This window comes from Palaemon carinicauda, chromosome 31 (assembly GCF_036898095.1).
Source record: "Palaemon carinicauda isolate YSFRI2023 chromosome 31, ASM3689809v2, whole genome shotgun sequence".
Taxonomy (NCBI): Eukaryota; Metazoa; Arthropoda; class Malacostraca; order Decapoda; family Palaemonidae; genus Palaemon; species Palaemon carinicauda.
Window position 1 is genome coordinate 30845559 of NC_090755.1, and position 23727 is coordinate 30869285.

The window sequence follows — 23727 nt, forward strand, 5'->3', positions numbered from 1 at the left end:
CAGCATAAGGCCTGGGAACAAGAATAAAACTCTAGAAACGTTTTACCTTCTTCCCCTATAGCGACTAGGGAGAAGAGTAAAAAAACGAGAACAACGTTACCCGCTTGAACGAAACGTTTATCCTCCTCTCTCTCCCTCCGTCTCTATCTCTCTCTCTCTCTCTCTTGACTTAGAACCTGAGAGATGAGCCCAATTATATATCGTTAAAACATATTATTTGTTAAAGGAAAAAAACTGAAAGGTTTCCCAAATAAAAAGTTCCTTTATTAGAATTAAAACCATTTAAGCTAAGAAAGAATGAACGAAACGCTAGAATCGGTTTACTCTTACTGCAACGTGAAACCGTGAAATACTAAAAAGTGAAAGAGAGTCTATACTCTCTTCGACACCAACACTTCCGTCTAAGGGAAGGGTCGGCCATTTAAAAGTGAAAGAGAGTCCATACTCTCTTCGTCACCATAATTAAATCAAATTAATTCCAAAAGCTTGCTAAGCTAATGATAAAGCTTCCTGAATAGCGAAGGCTAAACTCTAGAGCAAATACATCACCAAATCGTGAACAATAACTCCAGAATCAACAGCGTATCCAAGTAGGTCTAGCCGGTGGCACGACAGAGGAAAAATTGAGTTCTTGTTGACAATAAGTACTTGAGTACCTGACCACAGATGGCGCTGTTGAGTACACCCCCACCTGGATAGCGATCGCTGGCATATCCCGACCGTAGATTTCTGTCGGGCAACGGAGTTGACAGCTACATGATCATCGGGTAAGATTAATATTGAAAAAGGTAGATTCATTGATGCCATAATGGTGGCCCACATCCGCATAGCTTCTCCGTTCCTTAAGCATGTCAAGGCATTTCATCTTCTCATCTATATTAAGCATTTTCCTCTGCTAGATGAGTTCACTGTCAAAAGCCTTAGAAGGTGCAGAACATTTAGGCTGGCATTGTAAGACTTGAAAGTAATTCCCAATCTTAGCCAAAAATGCAAATAAATAGAAACACCAAACAACATAAATATTGATGCAAGCTACGACTGGTCATGCCTTCTCTATTAGCCTACAGCCTGCCTTGTACAAAATCATCAGGGAAAGCTAGACTACTCTCCTCATGCTTCCTAAGTTTTATTTTCCATACAAACACACAATGCTTTGTCACCTATGGCATGTAATACAATTTCTTCTTCCCAAAAAACTAACAAACTTTAAACATTGCCTTCTCACTATCAAACAGAATTTCTTTATTCTTATTTATTACTGTACACTAATTACTTAATTAACTTTTAGCCGCACTACTACCTATTTTTTTTTTAATCATCAAAATCTGAAAAAATATAAAATGTATCCAACTGCAGAAATTCATGATATAAATTTACACACAATATATTTACATCACAGCATAAATCTGCAACTTGCTGAGGGTGTGATAGGTGAAACTCTATATGGCAAGGGATTACTGTAACACTAATCATTCTTGAAATCAAATGCACACATCAAAAGTAAAGAAATAATATGTCATTCACATCAAAAGAAAACTTTCCCTTCAAACAGAAACATCTAATTCTAAATATATTTTACAAAACATACTGTAATACATAACATACAGTGCCACTCTGGTTTACAATTTTAATTGTTCTGGGAGTGAGCTCACAACACAAAATGCTTGTAAACCAAAACTATTTTATCTCGTAAGAAATACTGTAAAGGAAATAAACTCTACGCATTTCACACAGCCATAAATACATATCTATGTTAATTTTTAAAGGTTTGTAATGTAATGTAGTGTACAAATTATAACCCTTGAAATTGATACCAACTAATAATTTGCAATTCAATTAAAAATAAATATATTGACAAATTAACTCACACTTTACCTAGAGGAGAGTCATAGCTGGTGTTAGGGAAACAAGAGAAGAAGACCACCAGGAGAGAAATACTGCTTGGAGGGAGGATTTCCCTACATGAAAACTGTCATTAAATGTTGTTTGGACACTTGGCTGTCTTTTTTTTACACTTTTACAAGGAACATATCCAGACACAACAGCTTTTGTCTTTTCTTTAAAATTCAATGGAAATGTGACAGAACTGTCCATAGGTAGATTTGCTGTTTGCCCTACCAAAGACTTGGCTGATATGTTGTTTTCCACATTATCATCTCCCTAATTTCACTAGAAATGAAAAATTCATCACCATCTCTCCTCCTCCTTTGCAACCTCTTGTTGCTGTTCCTTGTGCAAATCCAACAGCTCCTTGATTATCAGCTGCTTGCTATCCTAGTCTAGAAGATAGATGATGTCTTTCTTGCCCACCTCCAACCCCAGTGTCTTCCCCAAGGACACATCTTCATCAACTGCCTCCTCCTGTATAGGTTTGAATCCCTTAAAAACACATTCAGGCCACAGTTTCCTTCATGCAGAATTGAGGTTTTGCTGTTAACCCCTTCCCAGGTTTTATCAATCATTTTGAGGCAGCAAACAATATGGTAATGATTTTTCCAAAACTCCCTAAGAGTAAGGTTGGTCCATGCTGTAACCTCAAAGCATCATTGGAAGATTGCCTTTGTGTAGTGGATTGGAGTATTGATGTGGTGTTAAGCAGCACAAACTTAATTCTGATTAACTTTTACTTCTCCATTTGGTGGAGGATGGACATAAGCATTATTTATAAGCAACAAGGCTTGGACTGGACGGTTCCTGTTCATGTACTACTTTTTGAGCTCATGACCAAAAACCTCATTGACCCATTCCAAACAAAATCTGAATTACCCGCACCTTGTTATTTGACAGCCACATAATGTTCAATTGCTTCTTCTGCTGGCATTAGTACAAAGCAGCAACAGGGTTAGACAGTCTTTTATGGATTTCTGATACTCACTGTAGCATCCATGAACCTTTTAAATTAGAAAACAAATGGCTCTATTATCTTGACATCAGAGATAGCTGTCTCACCATGTCCCAAAACACTATGGACCAATGTTCTCTTGAAATTTTCAAACCAGCCACGGCTCACCTTAAATGTTTCTTTCTCTTTGTCCGTTGGTGTACCTGTCTCATTCCTAACAAGGTAAGCATACAATACTTCTGCTTTTTCACAAATAATGTTCCAAGTACAGTAATCATATCGCCTGCTAACTGCTTCTCATTAAACCAAATGAAAAGCAACTTTTCTATGTTATCAAGAACACAAGACCTTTGTTCCATCAATGTCAGCACCTTTTCAAAATGACAAATTTGTATTTTTCCTGATATACAAACATTCTACTTTTTATATTGGGTATATTGTTTTCGGCAAAGCTGAACTAGCCATGATAATTTTCAGTGATGGGGTAGCCCAGCTACTCCGCTCACTCACACACCTGGGTTAAGTAATCATTTTGCTTACTGGCAGGACTTCTTGGGGGACAGGGTGGCAGGCCAATGTGTATAAAGTGGAATGTTCATATGTTACGAAAAAGGCAAATTTCTCATTTGTTCCTGCACAAATACAAACCTTCCACTATTTATATAGGATAGGCTCATTCTTAGGAGGGAGGAAGTCCTTTACCAACTGTCTTTGGCATTTTGACCTGGGGTTCTCTCTTCTCCAGTAGGCCTGAAGTAGTAGGAACCTTACCCTCGTTAATTCTCGTGCTATGCCCCATTAGGGATAAGCGCTATTGGCGGCCTGCAAAAGTTTATGTGTTCGTGAAACTAGCAACGCAGCTAGTCTTTAATGTAGGAACTCAAATACAAACCCGAGATTCCTTAGACTTTACCCAATACCCTCCCTCGAAGAGATATTGGGGACTCAACAAAGTATTATTTCTATACTTAGGATACACAAGTGAAATGAGTCTTACCTGCAGAGAAGTGAGGTCAGCTTGTGCTGAGGGACCATTGTGCTGTTTTCCCCAGGGGGGAAGAAGGTGAAAAGAAGAAAGAGCCAGTCCTTCTGCTCATTCCCCCCAGACTAACTGGGTAACCTCAACCCTCTGCTACTTGTCCATCAAGGAGCCTGAGGTATTTTAGACCACTTGTGCAGCCACCACAGGACCTATGTAGAACGTGTCTAGGTTCCTGTGGGTTACGTCTTGCAGATAGTGGGCGGTGAACTTTGTTTGACGTTTCCACACGCCCGCTTGCAGTACCTGCACCATGGAGTAGTTCTTTTTAAACGCCAGGGGCGTTGTAATGCCCTTAACGTCATGAGCTCTGGGTCGTTTTGAAGGAGGAGGGTCTGAATTGAAAGGTAACTCAATTACCTTCTGAATCCAGGAGGAAAAGGTTTTCCTTGTGATCCTCCTCTTGACCTTCCCCGTGCTGCCGTTCTTTTAAGGTAGTGCCTCAGACTCCTCAATGGGCAGTCTTCTCTTGCGAACAAGAGACTCGTTCCCCCAAAGGGGAAACCTGCTTCAGAGAATGCTCTGCAACTGTCCCTGGTAGGTCAGCAAAATCCTCGGCGTCAGACATAGGCACGAAGTCTGACTGACAGGCTGCAGCGCCTGCGGCCACAGAATGAGGGCAACCTCAGCAGAGGAAGGAGATGAACGCTTTTCTCCGCTCCCAATTGAAGGAGTTCAAACAGAATTTCCTTCAAAAGGGGACCATCGACGTCCAGCGATGGCCAGAAGGATGCAATATCAGTAAAAGAGCAGGCACTCCCTGGGGGAAGGGAAGGAGCCGACTCACTAGAGGAGTCAGCGACATCACCTAACCAACAGGGTTGACCAGGTGTAACATGGCCTGCGCTACTACTTGGCCGTACCCCGGAAAGGCCAGGCAGAGGAGCAGCTTTGGAAAGAGGTTAGGGGGTAGAAGAAGCAGCTCGCAATTTCTTCAATTTCAAGGAAGACCCCAAAGGCAAAGAATCGCGCTTAGACTACTACTTCTTCCGACGCCCAAACCTCTCCCACTAGGAGGCAGGCCTCTCCCGATACTGATCGCAGGTGTTGTCCCTAGAACACCGATGGCCCCGCCAAGCCAGACACAGCAGGTGAGGATTCGTCTCAACGGACGACATAAAGGTAGCGCATGTGCGGCCCTCGGGACCAGGAAATGTTCGCATACCTGAACTACAGTCACACACACCTGAAACTAAGAAAAAGAAAAAGATTAGTCAAGGCAAGTCAAAATTCGGGAGAGCAACAGTACACCTCCAATCTACCAAACCAAAAGCAAAAGTGGTTACTCAGCCAACAGGTGTGAGTGAGCAGGGTAGCCGGACTACCCCTCTCCCACCTGGATGGGGTAGTTATTCCTCATTGAAATTGTCTTGGCTCATCGTTAAGCTATGCCAAAAGTAATACTCCTATAAATAGCGTAGGGTTTGTATTTGTACCGGAACAAATAAAGGTTAACAAAGAACTTTTCATTAGAACTTTATCCTTAATAAGAGCTACTCAAACTGAAAGCAACTATGAAACATAAATTTGTAAACCTAAATACTGTACACTTATACTGTACCTTGGTTCTTTACGTGCTAACAAAGCAACATTGTCACTCCCTGTATTGATACCTAGATATGCAGCCTCTCTCTCCACTTGCCGTAATTCTCTGGTCTGCCGTATAGTCTCTTTCTCCCGATCCTGGAATAATATTGTTTTTTAAAAAATACACTAATGCTGCCTTTAATTACAGATAAAAATCCCAAATCTTTAAAGTAATCTGTATACTGTATTTTCTAACTGCAAACCTAAGTCCTTTAATAGGTGTAAACTTTTAGAAAAGCTGGATATGGCTGTTAAAACTTTAATGAGGTGGCGGTAGTTACTGCCGAGTGGCGAGGAAGCCCCACCCACCCAACAAGCCTCCGAGCTCTCACTTTTACCTTCAGTCTGGGACTTGCAGGGTGGTTGAGGTGGAAAGTAAACCATAAAGGATGCAGGTTTGTATATTTAGGAAACATACAATTACTTTTAAAATATGTCACTTATTCTTACATGGATACAAACCCTCATCCTTTAATAGGCGACTTCTATTAAGGAGAGAGGAAGTTCCTACAACCAAACTTGGCTGGTTAACTATCCCATGAAATGACCAAGCACTTTGGTCCTGTGCAGGAACAAAAGTGATGACGTCTGTCAACCTCCTAGTGACCTGGCCATACAAGTATAGTAGGTGTTAGGCTAGGCCACTACCAGAAACTGGTAGAATGGCCAAGGAAAACTTATATCTGTGTGAAAGATATGTTGTCAGAATATTGCATGCAATTGGCCATCCTCCCTCCCATCTGGAAGGATGGGGAAAAAACTTCTAATAATTGTAAGGAAAGTTGCTCAATCATGTGGCTCCCCTACATCTAGCTCCCAATCCAGCAAATAAGAGTGACTGCTGCACCCCAATGAAGGGAAAGAAAGAAGGGGTAGAAGGGCCAATCAATTCACCTCCAACTCTAGACTTACATCCCAACAGCTATCATAGACGGGATGTTTCTTGTCCAATGAAGGAGCTAGGTTTGCTAGACAATCTCTTGAGCAAATACCAGCTAAGCTACAACCCTTGTTGGGAAAGCTTGTCCTCAAGAATTACACCCGACACATTATTCCTGCTGCGAGTGATCTGCAAAATGCGGATATGAGTATAGAATCCCTACCAACAGACTGAAATCTGCAGTCCAACTTTTAAGTTGAAAAGGATTAGTGAAAGCCTTCAGAACAAAGCCTTTCATCCCTGCAATGATGAAGGGATCACAAATGGTTCCACACGAAGTTACTGGTCAATGAGTGTATACTTGCAGTCCTCATGCCCAGATGAACCATGTAAACAGCCGTACCCTGTCAACTTCCCAAGGGTGTGCCTCTTTGATTAGGGTCTGAAACAAGCCCATTTACTCACGTCACAAATGGAAGCGTGTCGTCTCTTAATGTACTAAAAATTCACCCATCCTACTTCTAAAGTTGTCATATTGCAAACATTACCAGTTGAGTAAAAAGAAGGTATATATCTTATTTTGCGCAAACCATTCCCTAAGGTGATTGTGAACCTCTATGAACAGCAGGGTCTCAAATGGAATTCCCTTAGACATACGGTACCTGTTATCTTCCTTTGAAAGAGAAGAAAGACTGTCACCAGGCTACAGTCGACTTCTTTGCCTGAAGAGTTGACTTCAAAAGACTGAGAAACTATCTGAAAGGCCTTAGAGTGTGCCTCTCTCCCTTTTGTTCCTACGGGATTCAAAGGCACACTGGTATGGAGACTCCAAAATTAATAAGTGCTTGCCTTCTGTCGGCTTGGGACTATTGAGTTTTGGGTTGAGGAGAAGCATATGACTGCAACAATCCCAGGTCGAGTAAGCTGCTGACAGTGATCTTGAAAGCAGCTTCTATGGTAGAAGATTCTGGTCTTGAGAAGAATGTGTCTTCCATGCCCGAGTTTTACGTTGGATCCCTGTTTCAAGTGCCACAATCGCTGAATCAATGGACCGTGGTGATGGACTTACCAAAGAGTTTTGGGAATGTCCCGAGGAAGGAGACGGACAACTTGGTCGCATATGAAACCTATAGTTGGTGTTAGGAGCATGAGCTCCTATACATGGTACAAAACCCATTCCCAGTGGTTGAGTTCAGGTAGTTCTTTCCCTCCCTTGAAATAATGGCACATTATCCTAGTAAGTAGAAAGGGCAGAGCCCTTTATTCCTACTGGAAGTGCTTGTGCTCGTTCCCGTAAAATCGAGCACCAGTAGCTAGTGTTTCAGCTTCTGTACCATGTACTGATATGTCTATTCAGAGTTGAGTCCATCCCAGGGATGAGTTTATTCTTACCTCATGAATGAGGTAAGGTTTTATTAGGATCCCTTCCTTGAGAGGAACGATATCTATAATAGCGAGATTCCTATTCATCGGTCTTCCACAACCTCTCCTGTGAAATCATCTCAATATTTCATCAGGAAATCTCTCTTTCCAAGGATGCATGCCAGCTGGTCCCCGAATGGAATGATGTGATCAAATACCTGTCCTTAGTTGGAAAGGGTCCTTGCCGACAATAGCGCGAGCATGATGTGGTATCTCTGCTAGTACAATGTGCTGAGAATGCATTTGAGAAGTCACCAGTTTCAACCCATTACTTGCGACCGAGTTGGATGAGCTTCGCATTTGGGTAACTCAGTCATGGATAGGTCTCAGAGTATGGGAAAATCTAGGTTAATGCGCAGTATTGGCCCATAGACAAATCTTGAGACAGGGTGTTACCAAATTATTTTGAGAACATCCTGAGGCAGAGAGATGAGGGCAACTCCCCATTTCCTGACCAGCAGTACTCATCGTCAGTCTCGCATGAAACCAGTAACTGATAGCAGAAGCTCCTGAGTAGCTTACCGAAAACCCTTCTCTGCATTCGATTATGGTATAGCACTGGTCGTCCCACAAAACCATGCTGAGATATTGGCTGATCTCATCCTCTCTTCTGTGACATCATCCTCCTTCCCATCAGGGCAGTATAAGCACCAAGAAAAAGCAGATAACAGAAGCTGTTGAACTACACTAGTTACCTGGTGACTTGAGGGTAAATATAACCTGAAGAATGAGCACAAGTTCCAATTATGGCAATCCTGATTGCATGGTTTCCAATCACCTGATTCTCGATCGAATGATTCCTAAACGCAGCTCTCGATTGCATGATTCTCATCCATGGCTACTGATCAAGTATAAAATGATTGAGTAAAACAAACAAAAGGAAACTTGTCTAACCAGCTGTTAAGACAATTGGAATATTCCTGTGAAGATAAACTGGAAGAGCTGGAACAAAGCAGAAGCCAGAAGTTCTGTGACCCGAAAGTCACAGAAGAACATAGACAAAGTGTCAGATAGCGTAATGCAAAAAAAGCTGGATGAGCACCTGAACCTCTTACTGAAGTGTATCCATGGGTAAGGAAGCATTTCAGATACATAACCTCTTACCTCACTAGGTGTCCAACATACCCTGGTCGGCTTTTGAGTAGATACTTTCCCAGTACTTACGTACCTCCCACGCTAACGTGGGAAAGGCTGGTTAGAGGTGAAACACTGTAGTGGAGGAGGCAATAGCTTGAGGCCAAGGCATTCTTAAGTTCCGTTTTTTATAGGTGAACGTAAAAGCGTGACAAAGAACGGCACACTGTGTGAAGGCCTGATTGTGGTGAGGAGTCTTGCCGATGACAGTGTGTAAGCCCTGTGGCATCTTGATGATCTCAAGAGGATTCAGAGTGGTCCTGATCTTGTCATATCAAAGGAACTGTGGGAAGAAGGGTTCACTCTTGGTAAGTACAACTTTCCCTAGTAAATACCTTCTTTGCTCACTTAGGGAGAGGTCATCAGAGAAACGCAGCAACATTATTCAGACATCATACATTTGATCAAACATCTTTAGATGGTGTCTTTATTTTCAGGTGAAGTAACAGCATTCAGTGAACACCTGAACTGCATACCAATACTGTATGTATACTTGCCTGGCAGAACATTCCAGTACTACACTCTTGTGGTAAATATCATGTGCATATGGTGATTTACCACATACATAGGGTTCTTAATCATTGGGAACCAGGATTTAGCGTGTGGTACATTCTAATGAATACCAATACTATGTATACTTGCCTGCCGGAACATTTCAGTAATACACTCTTGTGATGAATATCGTGTGCATATGGTGATTTACCACATACAAAGAGTTCTCAATCTTTAGGAACCAGGATTTAGCATGTGGTACATTCTAGGAATGTATCCGTGAGGATTCACCACTCAAGAGATCCAGATCGTGGTACGTACCGGAACATATCTGTCGGGGTTCCCTGGAAGATGATCTATTGAAGTTTTCAAGTAAGTCTAGGATACGCTAGCAAACATAGAAAGGGGCAATTATATTGGTGAGGGTGCACTCCTACAAGAGCACAAGTAAAAGGTGAAGACGCACTGCTGTAGAAGGCCAAAAGTATGTAGGAAGGGGCTTGTTCCTCTATGAGCACTCTTGGGTGTCTGCAAACAGGTGAAGGCGATGAGTGCCCGAGAATAGAAGTGAGATGAGTGTGTTCTGCAAGAGCTAACTGATGAGCACTATGAGCACACATGACCAGTTGAGCACAATGAGCATGCATTAACTAGAGAGGGCGCATGTTTAAAATAGTGCATGCCTAAAGATGAGTGTGCATAAACAAGAAGGTATGAGTATGTAAATGAGTATTCAGGATCAAATGAGTGCGTGATGTCTCTCGTGAAGATCAGAAATCTTGGTCGTCTCTGTGTTGAGAGGGGAAATCCTGGAGACCCAATGGTGGATGCATGCAAACTGGTGAGGGGCGCTCAAGTAGGAGCAGGTGGGAATACTAGAGCACTCATAGGCACTCTCGAATAGGCAAGGGTGCACTCCTGTAAAAGCGAGATAGCGGGTGGGTGCACGAGTCGTCCTCAGTGAATGTAGTCAAGGGGCTCCTGAAGCAGCAATGCCTCTCCTACAGGGAGAGAAATGGTAGGAGTCACACGTACGCAACTCCTCGATCGGTTTTTAGGACTTCTCTGGCACCGTCGTTCAATTAGTTCATCACAAATGTCGCATAAGATATTTTATAATTCTGACCATCCTTTACATTCAGATCTTCCCGGACAGTTCCATCCTCTTCGTAATACTAGGCATTCAATTAATTCTAATAGCCAGGCCTTCTCCATCAAGAGGCTCAATACTGCACAGTACTCTAGAAGTTTTATTGCAACTGTGTCCAAGTTGTGGAATGAGCTTCATAATCGGGTAGTTGAATCAGTAGAACTTTAAAAGTTCAAACTTGCAGCAAATGCTTTTATGCTGAACAGGCTGACATAAGTCTTTTTATATTTTATATAAAAAGTATCTGTTTTAATGTTGTTAATGTTTTTAAAATATCTTATTTTAATTGTTAATTACTTCTTATATTGTTTGATTATTTCCTTATTTCCTTTCCTCACTGGGCTATTTTTCCCTGTTGGAGCCCTTGGGCTTATAGCATCTTGCTTTTCCAACTAGGGTTATAGCTTAGCTAGTAGTAGTAGTAGTAGTAGTAGTAGTAGTAGTAGTAGTAGTAGTAGTAGTAATAATAGTAATAATAACAATAATGATAATAATAATAATAATAATAATAATAATAATAATGATAATAATAATAATAATGATAATAATAATAATAATAATAATAAAAATAATAATAATAATAATAATAATAAAGGGATAAAGAAGGTCGGAGTTCTTCCAACCTGACCAGCAGTGTGTGATGAGATGAAGGAGCATTCTTAGGATACGTCTCTGGTGCCTATTCAGACACAGGACAATGCTCACGCGAAGGGCAGCCCCTCTCCCTTTAACTCGGCTGCAGCAGATACTCCTCCCAGTAACAGCAATATCATCAATTATCCCTAGCACACAAAACACTGCCAACAATTATCTAAAAGAAAAAAAAAAAGAAAAACAGCAGTTGATAGTGCCTAGAGTACATCTGTACTTTCAGGTGGCTGACAACAGAGTGACAGCTCAGTGGCCTGCCAGGTGGATAATACTTTCCATCCACCGGGCAGTAACTACCGCCACCTCGTTCAAGTTTTAACAGCCATACACAGCTTCAGTAAAAGCATACTCCTATTAAAGGGCAAAGATTTGTATTTGTGTTGGAACAATTTCATTTCCATATATGTAAAGTATTAGATTTACTACACTTCCCTTTATGAAAGATCTTTTTTAATATTGTTACTGTTCTTAAAATATTTTAATTGTTCATCACTTCTCATTTATCTTATTTACTTATTTCCTTTCCTCACAGGAATATTTTTCTCTGTTGGAGCCCTTGGGCTTATAGCATCCTGCTTTTCCAACTAGGGTTGTAGCTTAGCTAGTAATAATAATAATAAAAATCATAATAATAATAATAATAATAATAATATAAATACAAAAAACTGAAAATTATATACTTTTCACTGAATGATAATTTTACACATTAGTAGGTAGTAGGTTGGCCAGGGCACCAGCCGCCCGTTGAGATACTACCGTTAGAGAGTTATGGGGTCCTTTGACTGCCCAGACAGTACTATGTTGGATCCTTCTCTCTGGTTACAGTTCTTTCCCTTTGCCTACACATACACCGAATAGTCTGGCCTATTCTTTACAGATTCTCCTCTGTCCTCATACACTTGACAACACTGAGATTACCAAACAATTCTTCTTTATTATTATTATCATTATTACTAGCCAAGCTACAACCCTAGTTGGAAAAGCAAGATGCTATAAGCCCAGGGGCTCCAATAAGGAAAAATAGCCCAGTGAGGAAAGGAAATAAATAAATGATGAGAACAAGTTAACAATAAATCATTCCAAAACAGTGACAATGTCAAAACAGATATGTCCTATTTAAACTATTAATAATGTCAAACACAGATATGTCATATATAAGCTATAAAAAGACTCATGTCAGCCTGGTCAACATAAAAACATTGGCTCCAACTTTGAACTTTTGAAGTTCGACAGATTCAACTACCCGATTAGGAAGATCATTCCGCAACTTGGTAACAGCTGGAATAAAACTTCTAGAATACTGTGTAGTATAGAGCCTCATAATGGAGAAGGCCTGGCTATAGAATTAAGTGCCTGCCTAGTATTACGAACAGGATAGAATCGTCCAGGGAGATTTGATTGTAAAGGATGATCAGAATTATGAAAAATCTTATGCAACATGCATAATGAACTAATTGAACAACAGTGCCAAAAAGTAATATCTAGATCAGGAATAAGAAATTTAATAGACCGTAAGTTTCTGTCAAACAAGTTAAGATGAGAATCAGCAGCTGGACACCAGACAGAAAAACAATACTCGACACAAGGTAGAATGAAAGAATTAAAACACTTCTTCAGAATAGACTGATCACCGAAAATCTTTTCTCAATAAGCCAATTTTTTGTGCAATTGAAGAAGACGCAGACCTAATGTGTTTCTTAAAAGTAAATTTGCTGTCGAGAATCACACCTAAAATTTCAAGTGATACAAATTTAAAGAAACGTAATGGGTTAACTACTGCACTGTAATTGTTCAGTGGCTACTTTCCTCTTGGTAATGGTAGAAGAGACTCTTTAGCTATGGTAAGCAGCTCTTCTAGGAGAAGGACACTCCAAAATCAAACCATTGTTCTCTAGTCTTGGGTAGTGCCATAGCCTCTGTACCATGGTCTTTCACTGTCTTGGGTTAGAGTTCTCTTGCTTGAGGATACACTAAGGTACACTATTCTATCTAATTTCTCTTCCTCTTGTTTTAATAAAGTTTTTATAATTTATATAGGAAATATTTATTTTAATGTTGTTACTGTTCTTAAAATATTCTATTTTTCCTTGTTTCCTTTCCTCACTGGGCTATTTTCCCTGGTGGGGTCCCTGGGCTTATAGCATCCTGCTTTTCCAACTAGGGTTGTAGCTTAGCAAGTAACAATAATAATAATAATAATAAATGGTACCTAGAATCTCTTGCAAATATATCACAATACTGTATCATCATTTAATTTCAACTGCAAAAGAATTTGGTCTTTCATGATACCTCATAACATCTAGCTGGTACCAATGAGTTGTAGACAAATAACTTTAAGAGAAGGATCGACACCTAGTGTGTTTTGTGACTACAATATATGCAATATTGAAAGTTATTCAAAGGATCCATTCAATCACCAGCTATAGCAAAATTTCTAACACCATTAAACTTGGAAAAATACTGAAGAAAAATCTTCAGATCTCATTAAATGAGTAAGAACATAAATTCAAATTACCTGAGTCTACAGTTACTCATTATAAACCAAACCTCATGGGAAAATCAATCCCTATCATTTGTGTCTGTTGTAGTTCCACTAATGATGATAAGATCTAATTTCTGGTTTTTGTGACACATCACTGCACCAAATATAATTCCACAAAGGAAAATCATTGTATATCTTGTGGGAGCAACCATATCTCAACCACAACTTATAATACCAAGGTTTGGTATGAAGGTTTACTAACGTTAATTTCTAAGTACGGTATACAGTACTAACAATTCATTTCGACAGATAGTAACACAAAAATATGAAATATTTTTGTTTTTTATTAATATTTTTAAACAAAATCTGTTTGTTTGTAACATTTATTGTTTATGCTGGTCACTGGTAGGAGTTTCATTTATCCCAAAATTAAAAAAAAAAAATTCATTATTTCAGTACTTAACTAAATTTTCATAATAAGGCAAGCTTTGAAAGTCCTAAAAGTATGGCAAGCTTTGGTTGATAATCTCAAAGATTAAAGAATTTTTAATAAATATGTATGACTAGCCCTCCCATCTTTAAGAATTACTTCTATGACTGTGTAGTATTAGTCGCGGTAAATCATGGTTTTCATGAACCACTTAGCTTTGTCGCCAAAATGTAGAAAGGCGAGTGAGAACAAATGAATATTCGGAAAGTATTGAAAAAATAAATCTTAACTAAAAACTTTTTATATTTCTATTGGTCTTATCAAATATTCACTGAGCTGATTCTGCCATTGACAGGAAAGTGGGCAGTGGTAATCAGTTAGGGAAAGTTATAAAGTACAAGTGTTAAATAGTTAGAGAAAGTTATACAAGTGATAAATAACAATAAAATTAACAAAGATCTTCTAAGAATCAACCTCCAGCAGACTTGCTCCAACGTAATCTGAGGTTGATAGTGAATTGTAACCTCACTTCTATCTCCAATTCTTGATGTTTCTTTTAAAGATACTTGAAAAGTACAGTACATTACAGAGCAGATACCCTCCAACAAAATCACCAAAATGAAAGCAAATAGATGGCTAGCCAATTAAAAGCAGTTAAATCTGTCAAGGTACTGACCTACTTACAATGAAGTATCTTAATATCCCCCTAAATACAGTCTGATACTAAAACTTAGAAATTAAATATGATAAAGTGAAGACAGAGTTATACCTCCATGGAGCTGCCCTCAATGGTGACCACTCCTCTAAATGTTGTGCATTCTAACTTTCAGTAAAGGAAGCATAGGCTCTTTCAAGTTCAAGTATGCATCTATGAATACATTCTTCATGAAAAAGGACATGGCATTCTTAGACATAAGAAAAGAATTATCTTCAAGTCTGAAAGAGATTCTTATTTTTACACATGGGAGCTAATCTCTTCAAATACTTTTATACGAACCTGACCGGACAGATATCGCCTAAAAAATTATTTTCAGCCAAACATTTAGAAAAGAATGAAAAAATGTATAGGAAAATTCTTCTATTTGAAGTTCTTTGCCTTAATCTTGGGTAATAAGGAAAGAGCAGCTCTTTTTATAGTAAATCCCACATTGTAAGACACAGCTTGCTATTCACTAACCCTCTTAGCTGATGCAAGGGCCATCTAAAATAAGATCTTTCTGGAAAGTTCTTTGAATCCAGCCAACTCTACAGGCTCAAACTAAAACTTAGGAACTGACAGGAATTAGCTACATCCAAATTTCAGGAGACCAATCTCAACTTCTGTGGATCCTCAATACAAATGATCTAACAGCCTTCTTTATGACAGGATTGTTGGTAAACTGTAAATCTATGTGAAGTAAGTACAGGAGTCAACAAAGATCTATGACATTTGATAGTTGTGACCAAGGAACCGTTGGCATATCTAAGGAAACAAAAAACTAGAGTATTATCCCGGGAAGAGTAAGTAGATGAAAAACTTCTGAAATTACACCAACTTAACTTACAGAGCCCAATGTTGTTGGTCCGCAGAATTGGTGGGCCTTCTCTTTGAAGCAATTATGGAAAGTTTAGAGGGTTCAAAAAACCATTTTGCTCTAAGTACACTTTGGAGTCTCCACATGGTCAGCCAAAACATGGGGGGATTCTAGGGCATTAATTGACCATGTGGTTATTTGAGAAGATTCTTCCTTGTGGGTAGGCTCTGAGGACAATCCACTAGTAGAGGCCAGAGGTCTGTGAATCACTTCCTTTAAAGACAGACTGGGAACATGGGTGTCACGCTTACATTGATCGACCATCTGATTTTGTCGATCATGTTTCTGATTGTGGCAAAGGGAGGGAATACATAAAGACTTGAGTTTGACGAGTATTGAAGCTTAGCATCTAAAGCCAAAGTGTGAGGGTCCTGTAATGGAAAGCAAAATATGCTTATCTTTCAATTGAAATATATGGGAAACCTAAGGCTTTCCCCACTTCTTCCACAAGTGTTGACATATGTGAGGCAGAAGAGACCACTTGGTGGAAAGTAGTTGATTCCTCCTGCCCAACTAGTATACCAACACACACATCTTTCATGCGACAAATTGAGGTACCAAGGTTATATTGCTGGCTTCCATCCACCACAGAAGTTTTTGAGCTAGGAGGAAAGGGGCCTTGACTTGATGCTCCCTGTTTTCTCACATCAGACAACATGGTGGTGTTGTTCACACAGAGACAATCTTGCTTATTACTATATCTTGTTTATTACTAATTCATATCCTCCATCAATGATATGACAAATTTGGAATTGATATGTATTTTTCATAACTACAAAAACCTGGAGCTATCTATACAAATGGGCCAGCCAGCCCTGTCCCCCAATGGTATTATAGTAAATCATCCTGTTGTTTGATGTCTTTATTCATAATGTAACAGAGATGTAAAAGAAAAAAACTAAATAAAAAAAAATCAAAACCAACAAAAGTATGGGAAAAGTCTTTGGTATAAATTTCCAAATATTTCACATTCAGAACATGATTAAAATTATGGTAAAAAGTGAAAACCTCACTAACCATTAAGATTCGGGCCAATGCCATATCTTCTTCCTCCTGTTTCTTGCGATGTTCTTGCTCTTCAATATTTAGCTTGTGTGATAAAGCGTTGGCCAAGGCAGCATCTCGAGCCTCCCTAATGGACAATGGACAAATGACAAGCAATCCCAACAAAAAAAAAAGCAAAACAAATAAAAGCAAGCACATTTTGAAAAGAAGCGTTATATGCTCTCAAAGCAAGCACAAATAAATAAGCTGAACTTATATGCACAGCATTTAAAAGCATTTATAACAAATTATGGTTTTAACCAGGAGTGGTCTATTTTACATTTACAGCACTAATTCCACATTTTTCTTAAACTAACAAAAACTACTAACAAATACATGTTTACTATTATAAGATATTTAATCCTTCACATTGTGCTAGCTAGTCCTAGAATAAAAAAACTCAACAGCCAACAAATTATTTAACAGCTAAGACAAAAAATAAAATGTTTAAAACATTGCCATTAAAGTACACTCTATACAAACCATGAAACCAGAAATGTTTTTGCCTCTAAATGACAGTTGAGAGAAATTTTCACTACTGACAAAAAGTCACTCAACACTAACATGTGCAGTAAAACAAATCTTGTTACTGTTATTCCCTAGCCCTAAAACAAAGTAAAGTGCCTTTATGCTTTAATGAATCAGACTAGCCAGTGGCTACGATGAGATTTAGAAACCAGGACGCTTTAATTGTTAATCTTGTGTTACTGTTCTATAACATAATTAGCTATGCATTAAAATAAAATTTCAAATAAGATTCATGGAATGGAAAATGACAAATTTGGAAATAATCTGTTTTTCCTAACTATACAGACCTGTAGCTCTTTACAATAGAGATATATTTCGGCAACAGCTGAAACTAGCCATAAGACTTTAAAGTGAGGTGCAACTACCCACTGCTAGTTAGCAGAGGGGAGCAGGGGTAGATCTGCCACCCAGCTCATACTTACACTAGTAATGGAACGTCACTTAGCAACTGCAAGCAGGACCTCTTGGGGGAAGGATTGTATAGTTAGGAAAAATGTTATTTTCCTTAGTAAAATAAATTTTTGAATATACTTACCCGATGATCATATAGCTGTCAGCTCTGCTGCCCGACAGAAAAAACCTACGGGCGGAATACGCCAGCGATCGCTATACAGGTGGGGGTGTACATCAACAGCGCCATCTGTCAAGTAGGTACTCAAGTACTCGATGTCAACAAAGAACCAATTTTCTCCTCTGTCCACTGGGTCTCTATTGGGGAGGAAGGGTGGGTCCTTTAATTTATGATCATCGGGTAAGTATATTCAAAAATTTATTTTACTAAGGAAAATAACATTTTTCAATATTAAACTTACCCGATGATCATATAGCTGATTCACACCCAGGGGGGTGGGTAGAGACCAGCATTACATGTTGACATTATAATGAGCTAAGTATTCCGTATTTCATTTTAGCAGTTATTCAAAATAACAAGCATAAAATAAATAAGTACCTGGTAAGGAAGACGACTTGAACAATTACTCTGCCTTTTTAAGTACGTCTTCCTTACTGGGCCTCGCGATCCTCATAGGATGCTGAGCGACTCCTAGGAGCTGAAGTATGAAGGGTTGCAACCCATACTAAAGGTCCTCATCAAAACCTCTAATCTAGGCGCTTCTCAAGAAATGATTTTGACCACCCGCCAAATCAAGTAGGATGCGAAAGGCTTCTTAGCCTTCCGGACAACCCAAAAATATTTCAAGAGAAAGATTAAAAAAAGGTTCTGGAATTAGGGAATTGTAGTGGTGGAGCCCCCACCACTATTGCACTCGTTGCTACGAATGGTCCCAGAGTGTAGCAGTTCTCGTAAAGAGACTGGACATTCTTAAGATAAAAGACGCGAACACTGATTTGCTTTTCCAATAGGTTGCGTCGAATATACTTTGCAGAGATCTATTTTGTTTAAAGGCCACGGAAGTTGTGACAGCTCTAACTTCGTGTGTCCTTACCTTCAGCCAAGCTTGGTCTTCCTCATTCAGAAGGGAATGAGCTTCTCGTATTAACAGTCTGATAAAATAGGATAAAGAATTCTCTGACATAGGCAAAGATGGATTCTTAACTGAACACCATAAAGCTTCAGACGGGCCTCGTAAAGGTTTTTAAAATAGAACTTAAGAGCTCTTACAGGACATAATACTCTTTCTAGTTCATTTCCAACCATACGATAAGTTTGGAATATCGAACGATATTGGTCAAGGCCGAGAAGGCAGCTCGTGTTTGGCTAGAAAACCAAGTTGTAGAACATGTAGCCGTTTCGGATGAGAATCCGATGTTCTTGCTGAAGGCATGAATCTCACTGACTCTTTTAGCTGTGGTTAAGCATATCAGGAAAAGAGTCTTAAAGGCGAGATCTTTCAGGGAGGCTGATTGAAGTGGTTCGAACCTGTCTGACATAAGGAATCTTAGAACCACGTCTAAATTCCAACCAGGTGTAACCAAACGACGCTCCTTCGTGGTCTCAAAAGACTTAAGGAGGTCCTGTAGATCTTTATTGTTGGAAAGATCTAAGCCTCTGTGACGGAAGACTGATGCCAACATGTTTCTGTAACCCTTGATAGTGGGAGCTGAAAGAGATCGTTCTTTCCTCAGATATAAGAGGAAGTCAGCTATTTGAGTTACAGAGGTACTGGTCGAGGATACGGATACTGACTTGCACCAGTTTCGGAAGATTTCCCACTTCGATTGGTAGACTCTAAGGGTGGATGTTCTCCTTGCTCTAGCAATCGCTCTGGTTGCCTCCTTCGAAAAACCTCTAGTTCTCGAGAGTCTTTCGATATTCTGAAGGCAGTCAGACGAAGAGCGTGGAGGCCTTGGAGTACCTTCTTTACGCGTGGCAGACGTAGCAGGTCCACCCTTAGGGGAAGTGTTCTGGGAACGTCTACTAGCCATCGAAGTACCTCGGTGAGTTATTCTCTCGCGGGCCAGAGGGAAGCAACTAGCGTCAACTTTGTCCCTTCGTGAGAGGCGAACTTCTGCAGTACCTTGTTGACAATCTAGAACGGAGGGAATGCATATAGATCTAGATGTGACCAATCTAGTAGAAAGGCATCTATATGAACTACTGCTGGGTCCGGGATAGGTGAGCAAAGTATTGGGAGCCTCTTGGTCATCGAGGTTGCGAAGAGATCTATGGTTGGCTGGCCCCAGGTGGCCCAAAGTCTCTTGCATACATCCTTGTGGAGGGTCCAATATGTTGGAATTATTTGTCCCTTCCTACTGAGACAATCTGCTATGACATTCAAGTTGCCTTGGATGAACCTCGTTACTAGTGAAAAGTCTAGACCTGTTGAACAGGAGAGGAGGTCTCTTGCGATCTCGTACCATGTCAGAGAGTAGGTCCCTCCTTGCTTGGAGATGTACGTCAAAGCAGGGTGTTGACCGTGTTCACCTCCACCACTTGCCTTGAAGGAGAGACCTGAAGCTTTTCCAGGTCAGACGTACTGCCAGAAGCTTCTTGCAGTTGAAATGCATTGTTCTTTGACTCGAGTTCCATAATCCCGAGCATTCCCTACCGCCTAATGTCGCACCCCAGCCTACGTCCGATGCGTCCGAGAAGAGAACGTGGTTGGGAGTCTGAACAGTCAGGGGAAGACCCTTTCAAAGGTTGATAAAGTCCTTTCACCAAGTCAGACCAGACTTTATCTTTCCGGAAACCGGGATCGAGACCGCTTCTAGCGTCTTGTCCTTTTTCCAGTGAAAAGCTAGATGATACAGAAGAGGACGGAGGTGTAGTCTTCCAAGTGACACAAATTGAACCACGGATGACAGTGTCCTAACCAGACTCATCCACAGCCTGACAGGGCAGTGTTCCTTCTTCAGCATCTTCTGGATGGATAGCAGAGCTGGGGGTTGATCGTCTTGTTCAGCAATGTCCTCATCAGAGGGTTCCTCATCCGAAACTGATGAGGAAACGGCAACGGAGTGGGCAACGTCTGACTCGCTGAATCCGGTCGCACTGGTGGATGCGTGACGGAGCCGGACACAAGATCATGGTACTGCTGCACAGTCTGTGAACTGTCAACCATGGGGACGCGAGGAAGTACAGCGTCAACCCGAAACTGTCTAGACTGTCTGGGTTGTGCAGTCAACCCCCTACAGGGTTGCTGAGGTTGCCGCACTGCGTCACAACAAGTCACCTCTGCTGGTTGTTGAACGTCTTCCTAGTGACACACTGAACGTCCACAACCACCTCCGAGAGTCGCTTAACGTCAACGTGCGACTGGCAACCCACACTGGGTCGCACCGGTGGAGGAACCATCTCAACTGGCGGACGTGAGTAGGATACCTCAGCGTCAAAAGGGCGTACAACCAACCGGTAGGAAGGTTGTTGGCTAGAAGGTTCTTCTCCGTAAAAAATCCTCTATCAAGGACACAAGCTTGGACTGCATGTCTTGCAACAAAGCCCATTAGGGTCTATGGGAGCAGGTGTGGCAACAGACGGGGTTAGCGACTGAAGCGGAACCATTTACCATCCCTGGAAGCCTTGTTATGCTTTAATTAAAGTCCATAGGAGGCTAAGCAGCTTAAGGCTCCTCTCCAAATGACAGAGTCCTCAAAGGAATATCAGAAGGAGGGAGAACAGCACTTTCTCATCTACAGGAACCATGTCCGAGAAAAGCTAGGTTATCTCAGTGAGGGTCTCACTGGTGCAAAAGCAGCAGACCAGAAGGCAACGTTATGTAACTGCTTGACAGTCTGTGAACTGTCAAAAACTGAACTGTCAACCACAACAGGTGCGTGAGGACATACAGCACTGGTGCATTAGTAGCAGACCAGAAGGCAACGTCATGTAACTGCTTGACAGTCTGTGAGCTGGCAACAACCAAAGCTGTGTGGGGAAGCCTCAACTCCTGACTGACTAGTCTGCTGCGGGCGAGTGGCGGTAACCACAGTGGGTTGCGGAGGCTGAAACACCGTGTCAAAACACGGCAGCTTGTGGTAGCTCACGCACGGCAACGGAGTGCTCTGTGTGTCTGTGGGAGTCAGCATGCGTCTGGCAGGGTCGACTGCGCATGGGTGGAGGAGCTCTCACAACAAGAGTGTGGGAGCAGGCAGCCATGCTGGGCGCACAACCGTGGCAGGTTGTAGGCAAACGGGTGTATCGTCAACCTTCTCCGCAGTCGGAGTGTGGGAGCAGGCAACAACCAAAGCGGAGTGGTGGTGCGTGGTGGGGACTGCCGTGGGTTGCGGAAACTAACGCATCGCGTCAAAACACAGCAGCTTGACTCCACCTTCCCACTGCTGATGCGGTAGCTCACGCATGTTAACGGAGGGAGCCGCACGTCGGCTAACGTTAACATGCGTCTGGCAGGGTCGATTGCGCATCGGAGGTGGAGCTCTCCGCAGCCGGAGTGTGGGAGCAGGCAGCCTCAGCGTGAGCTGGGCGCACAACAGTGGCAGGTTGTAGGCTAACGAGAGCAGTGTCAACCTTCTCCGCACGAAACTCCTGCATAACCGCAGCTAACTGAGTCTGCATAGACTGCAGTAAAGACCACTTAGGGTCTACAAAAAACGGCAACAGACGGAGCTACTGTCCGTTGTGACTGAGGGTCTAAAACAGCTGGTGCGGCAACAGACGGAGTTACTGCCTGTTGCGGTACCACCTTGCCTCTCTAGGGAGGTGTGCAGTCGTCGGATGACTGCAGCGAGTCCGAACTGACCCAGTGGCTACACCTAGGCCGTTGGACTTGCGCGGAAGGGACCGACTTGCACTTAAAAGCTGCAAGATTTGGTCCATGGTTTCTTACGAGAAACCTCTTCCGCAGACGAGGAATAAATGGGCTCTCTCGTCTTTGTGTGGGTGGGGCGATCTCACGTCGGCAAACGTGTGTAGATACGCCCGAAACCACGGAGGGAAAAACGTCTGTTCGTCGATCAAGGCCTGTGGAACCCATAAGTCGTTCGACATTACTTCTCCCCTGGGCTTGGGAGCTTGTAAGAGGTCCCGGACTAGGTGAACAACTGGTACGAACAGACGAACCCTCGGACGCAACACTGTAACACTTTGCGCATATCACTTTATCACTTTTGATTTTCTGTTTGCACTTATTTCACTGAAATCGAAACTTTAACTGATTTCTACCTGAAACACGCAATACTATCCTTCATTAAAAGGTAGTAATTGCGAAAACAGTTTTACAATGCAACAGAAAAACATAAATAAAGATAAAGAATTCAGTGGCTGGAAAAGAGACTAAACACTAGATCAAATAAACTGCGTTTACAATCTCTCACCGCAAAAGCCTGGGAACAAGAATAAAACCCTAGAAACGTTTTACCTTCTTCCCCTACAGCGACTAGGGAGAAGAGTAAAAAAACGAGAACAACGTTACCCGCTTGAACAAAACGTTTATTCTCCTCTCTCTCCCTCCGTCTCTATCTCTCTTCTCTCTTGATTTAGCACCTGAGAGAAGAGCCCAATTATATATCGTTAAAACATGTTATTTGCTAAAGGAAAAAACTGAAAGGTTTCCCAAATAAAAAGTTCCTTTATTTAGAATTTAAACCATTTAAGCTAAGAAAGAATGAACGAAACGCTAGAATCGGTTTACTCTTACTGCAAAGTGAAACCGTGATACACTCTCTCTCTATCGTAACGATAGAGCGCAAGTTGAACGTTCTGAACGTCAACAACTGCGGAGACTAAAAACTAAACGTTAGTTCATCTTTGAAAACAGTACGAGACTATCAAAGAAATTCTTCCATAAAACATTAAAATTAAAAAAGTATTAAATTCTTTAAAGGTTAAATACGATATAACGGGCTTAATGTTAATTAACTTCGGTTCCAAGTTAGGACCGCCTACTATTAGGAAAGGTCGCATATAAACAAACATAAAAATTTATTTTTTATAAGTTTATAATAATTGGAAAGTTAACCGAAGAGGCCTAAAAAGGCGGAGAGATATAAAATAAAAGGATCTATAACGTGTTAAGCAAAATTACCAAAAACCTAAACACACTTCCGTCTAAGGGAA

General features: G+C 41.1%; 1 protein-coding gene across 3 annotated transcripts in view; it reads right to left on the bottom strand.

Moving 5' to 3' along the window:
- Positions 1–23727, bottom strand: part of LOC137624378 (coiled-coil domain-containing protein 50) — a 127653-nt gene that overhangs the window by 55900 nt on the left and 48026 nt on the right. For all 3 annotated transcript variants that reach the window (XM_068355098.1, XM_068355099.1, XM_068355100.1), the window contains exons 4-5: positions 16701–16815; positions 5443–5564 (exon numbers count right to left, since the gene is read on the bottom strand). In XM_068355098.1, the coding sequence (XP_068211199.1) occupies positions 5443–5564; positions 16701–16815 (237 nt within the window). The remainder of the gene's footprint in view (positions 1–5442; positions 5565–16700; positions 16816–23727) is intronic.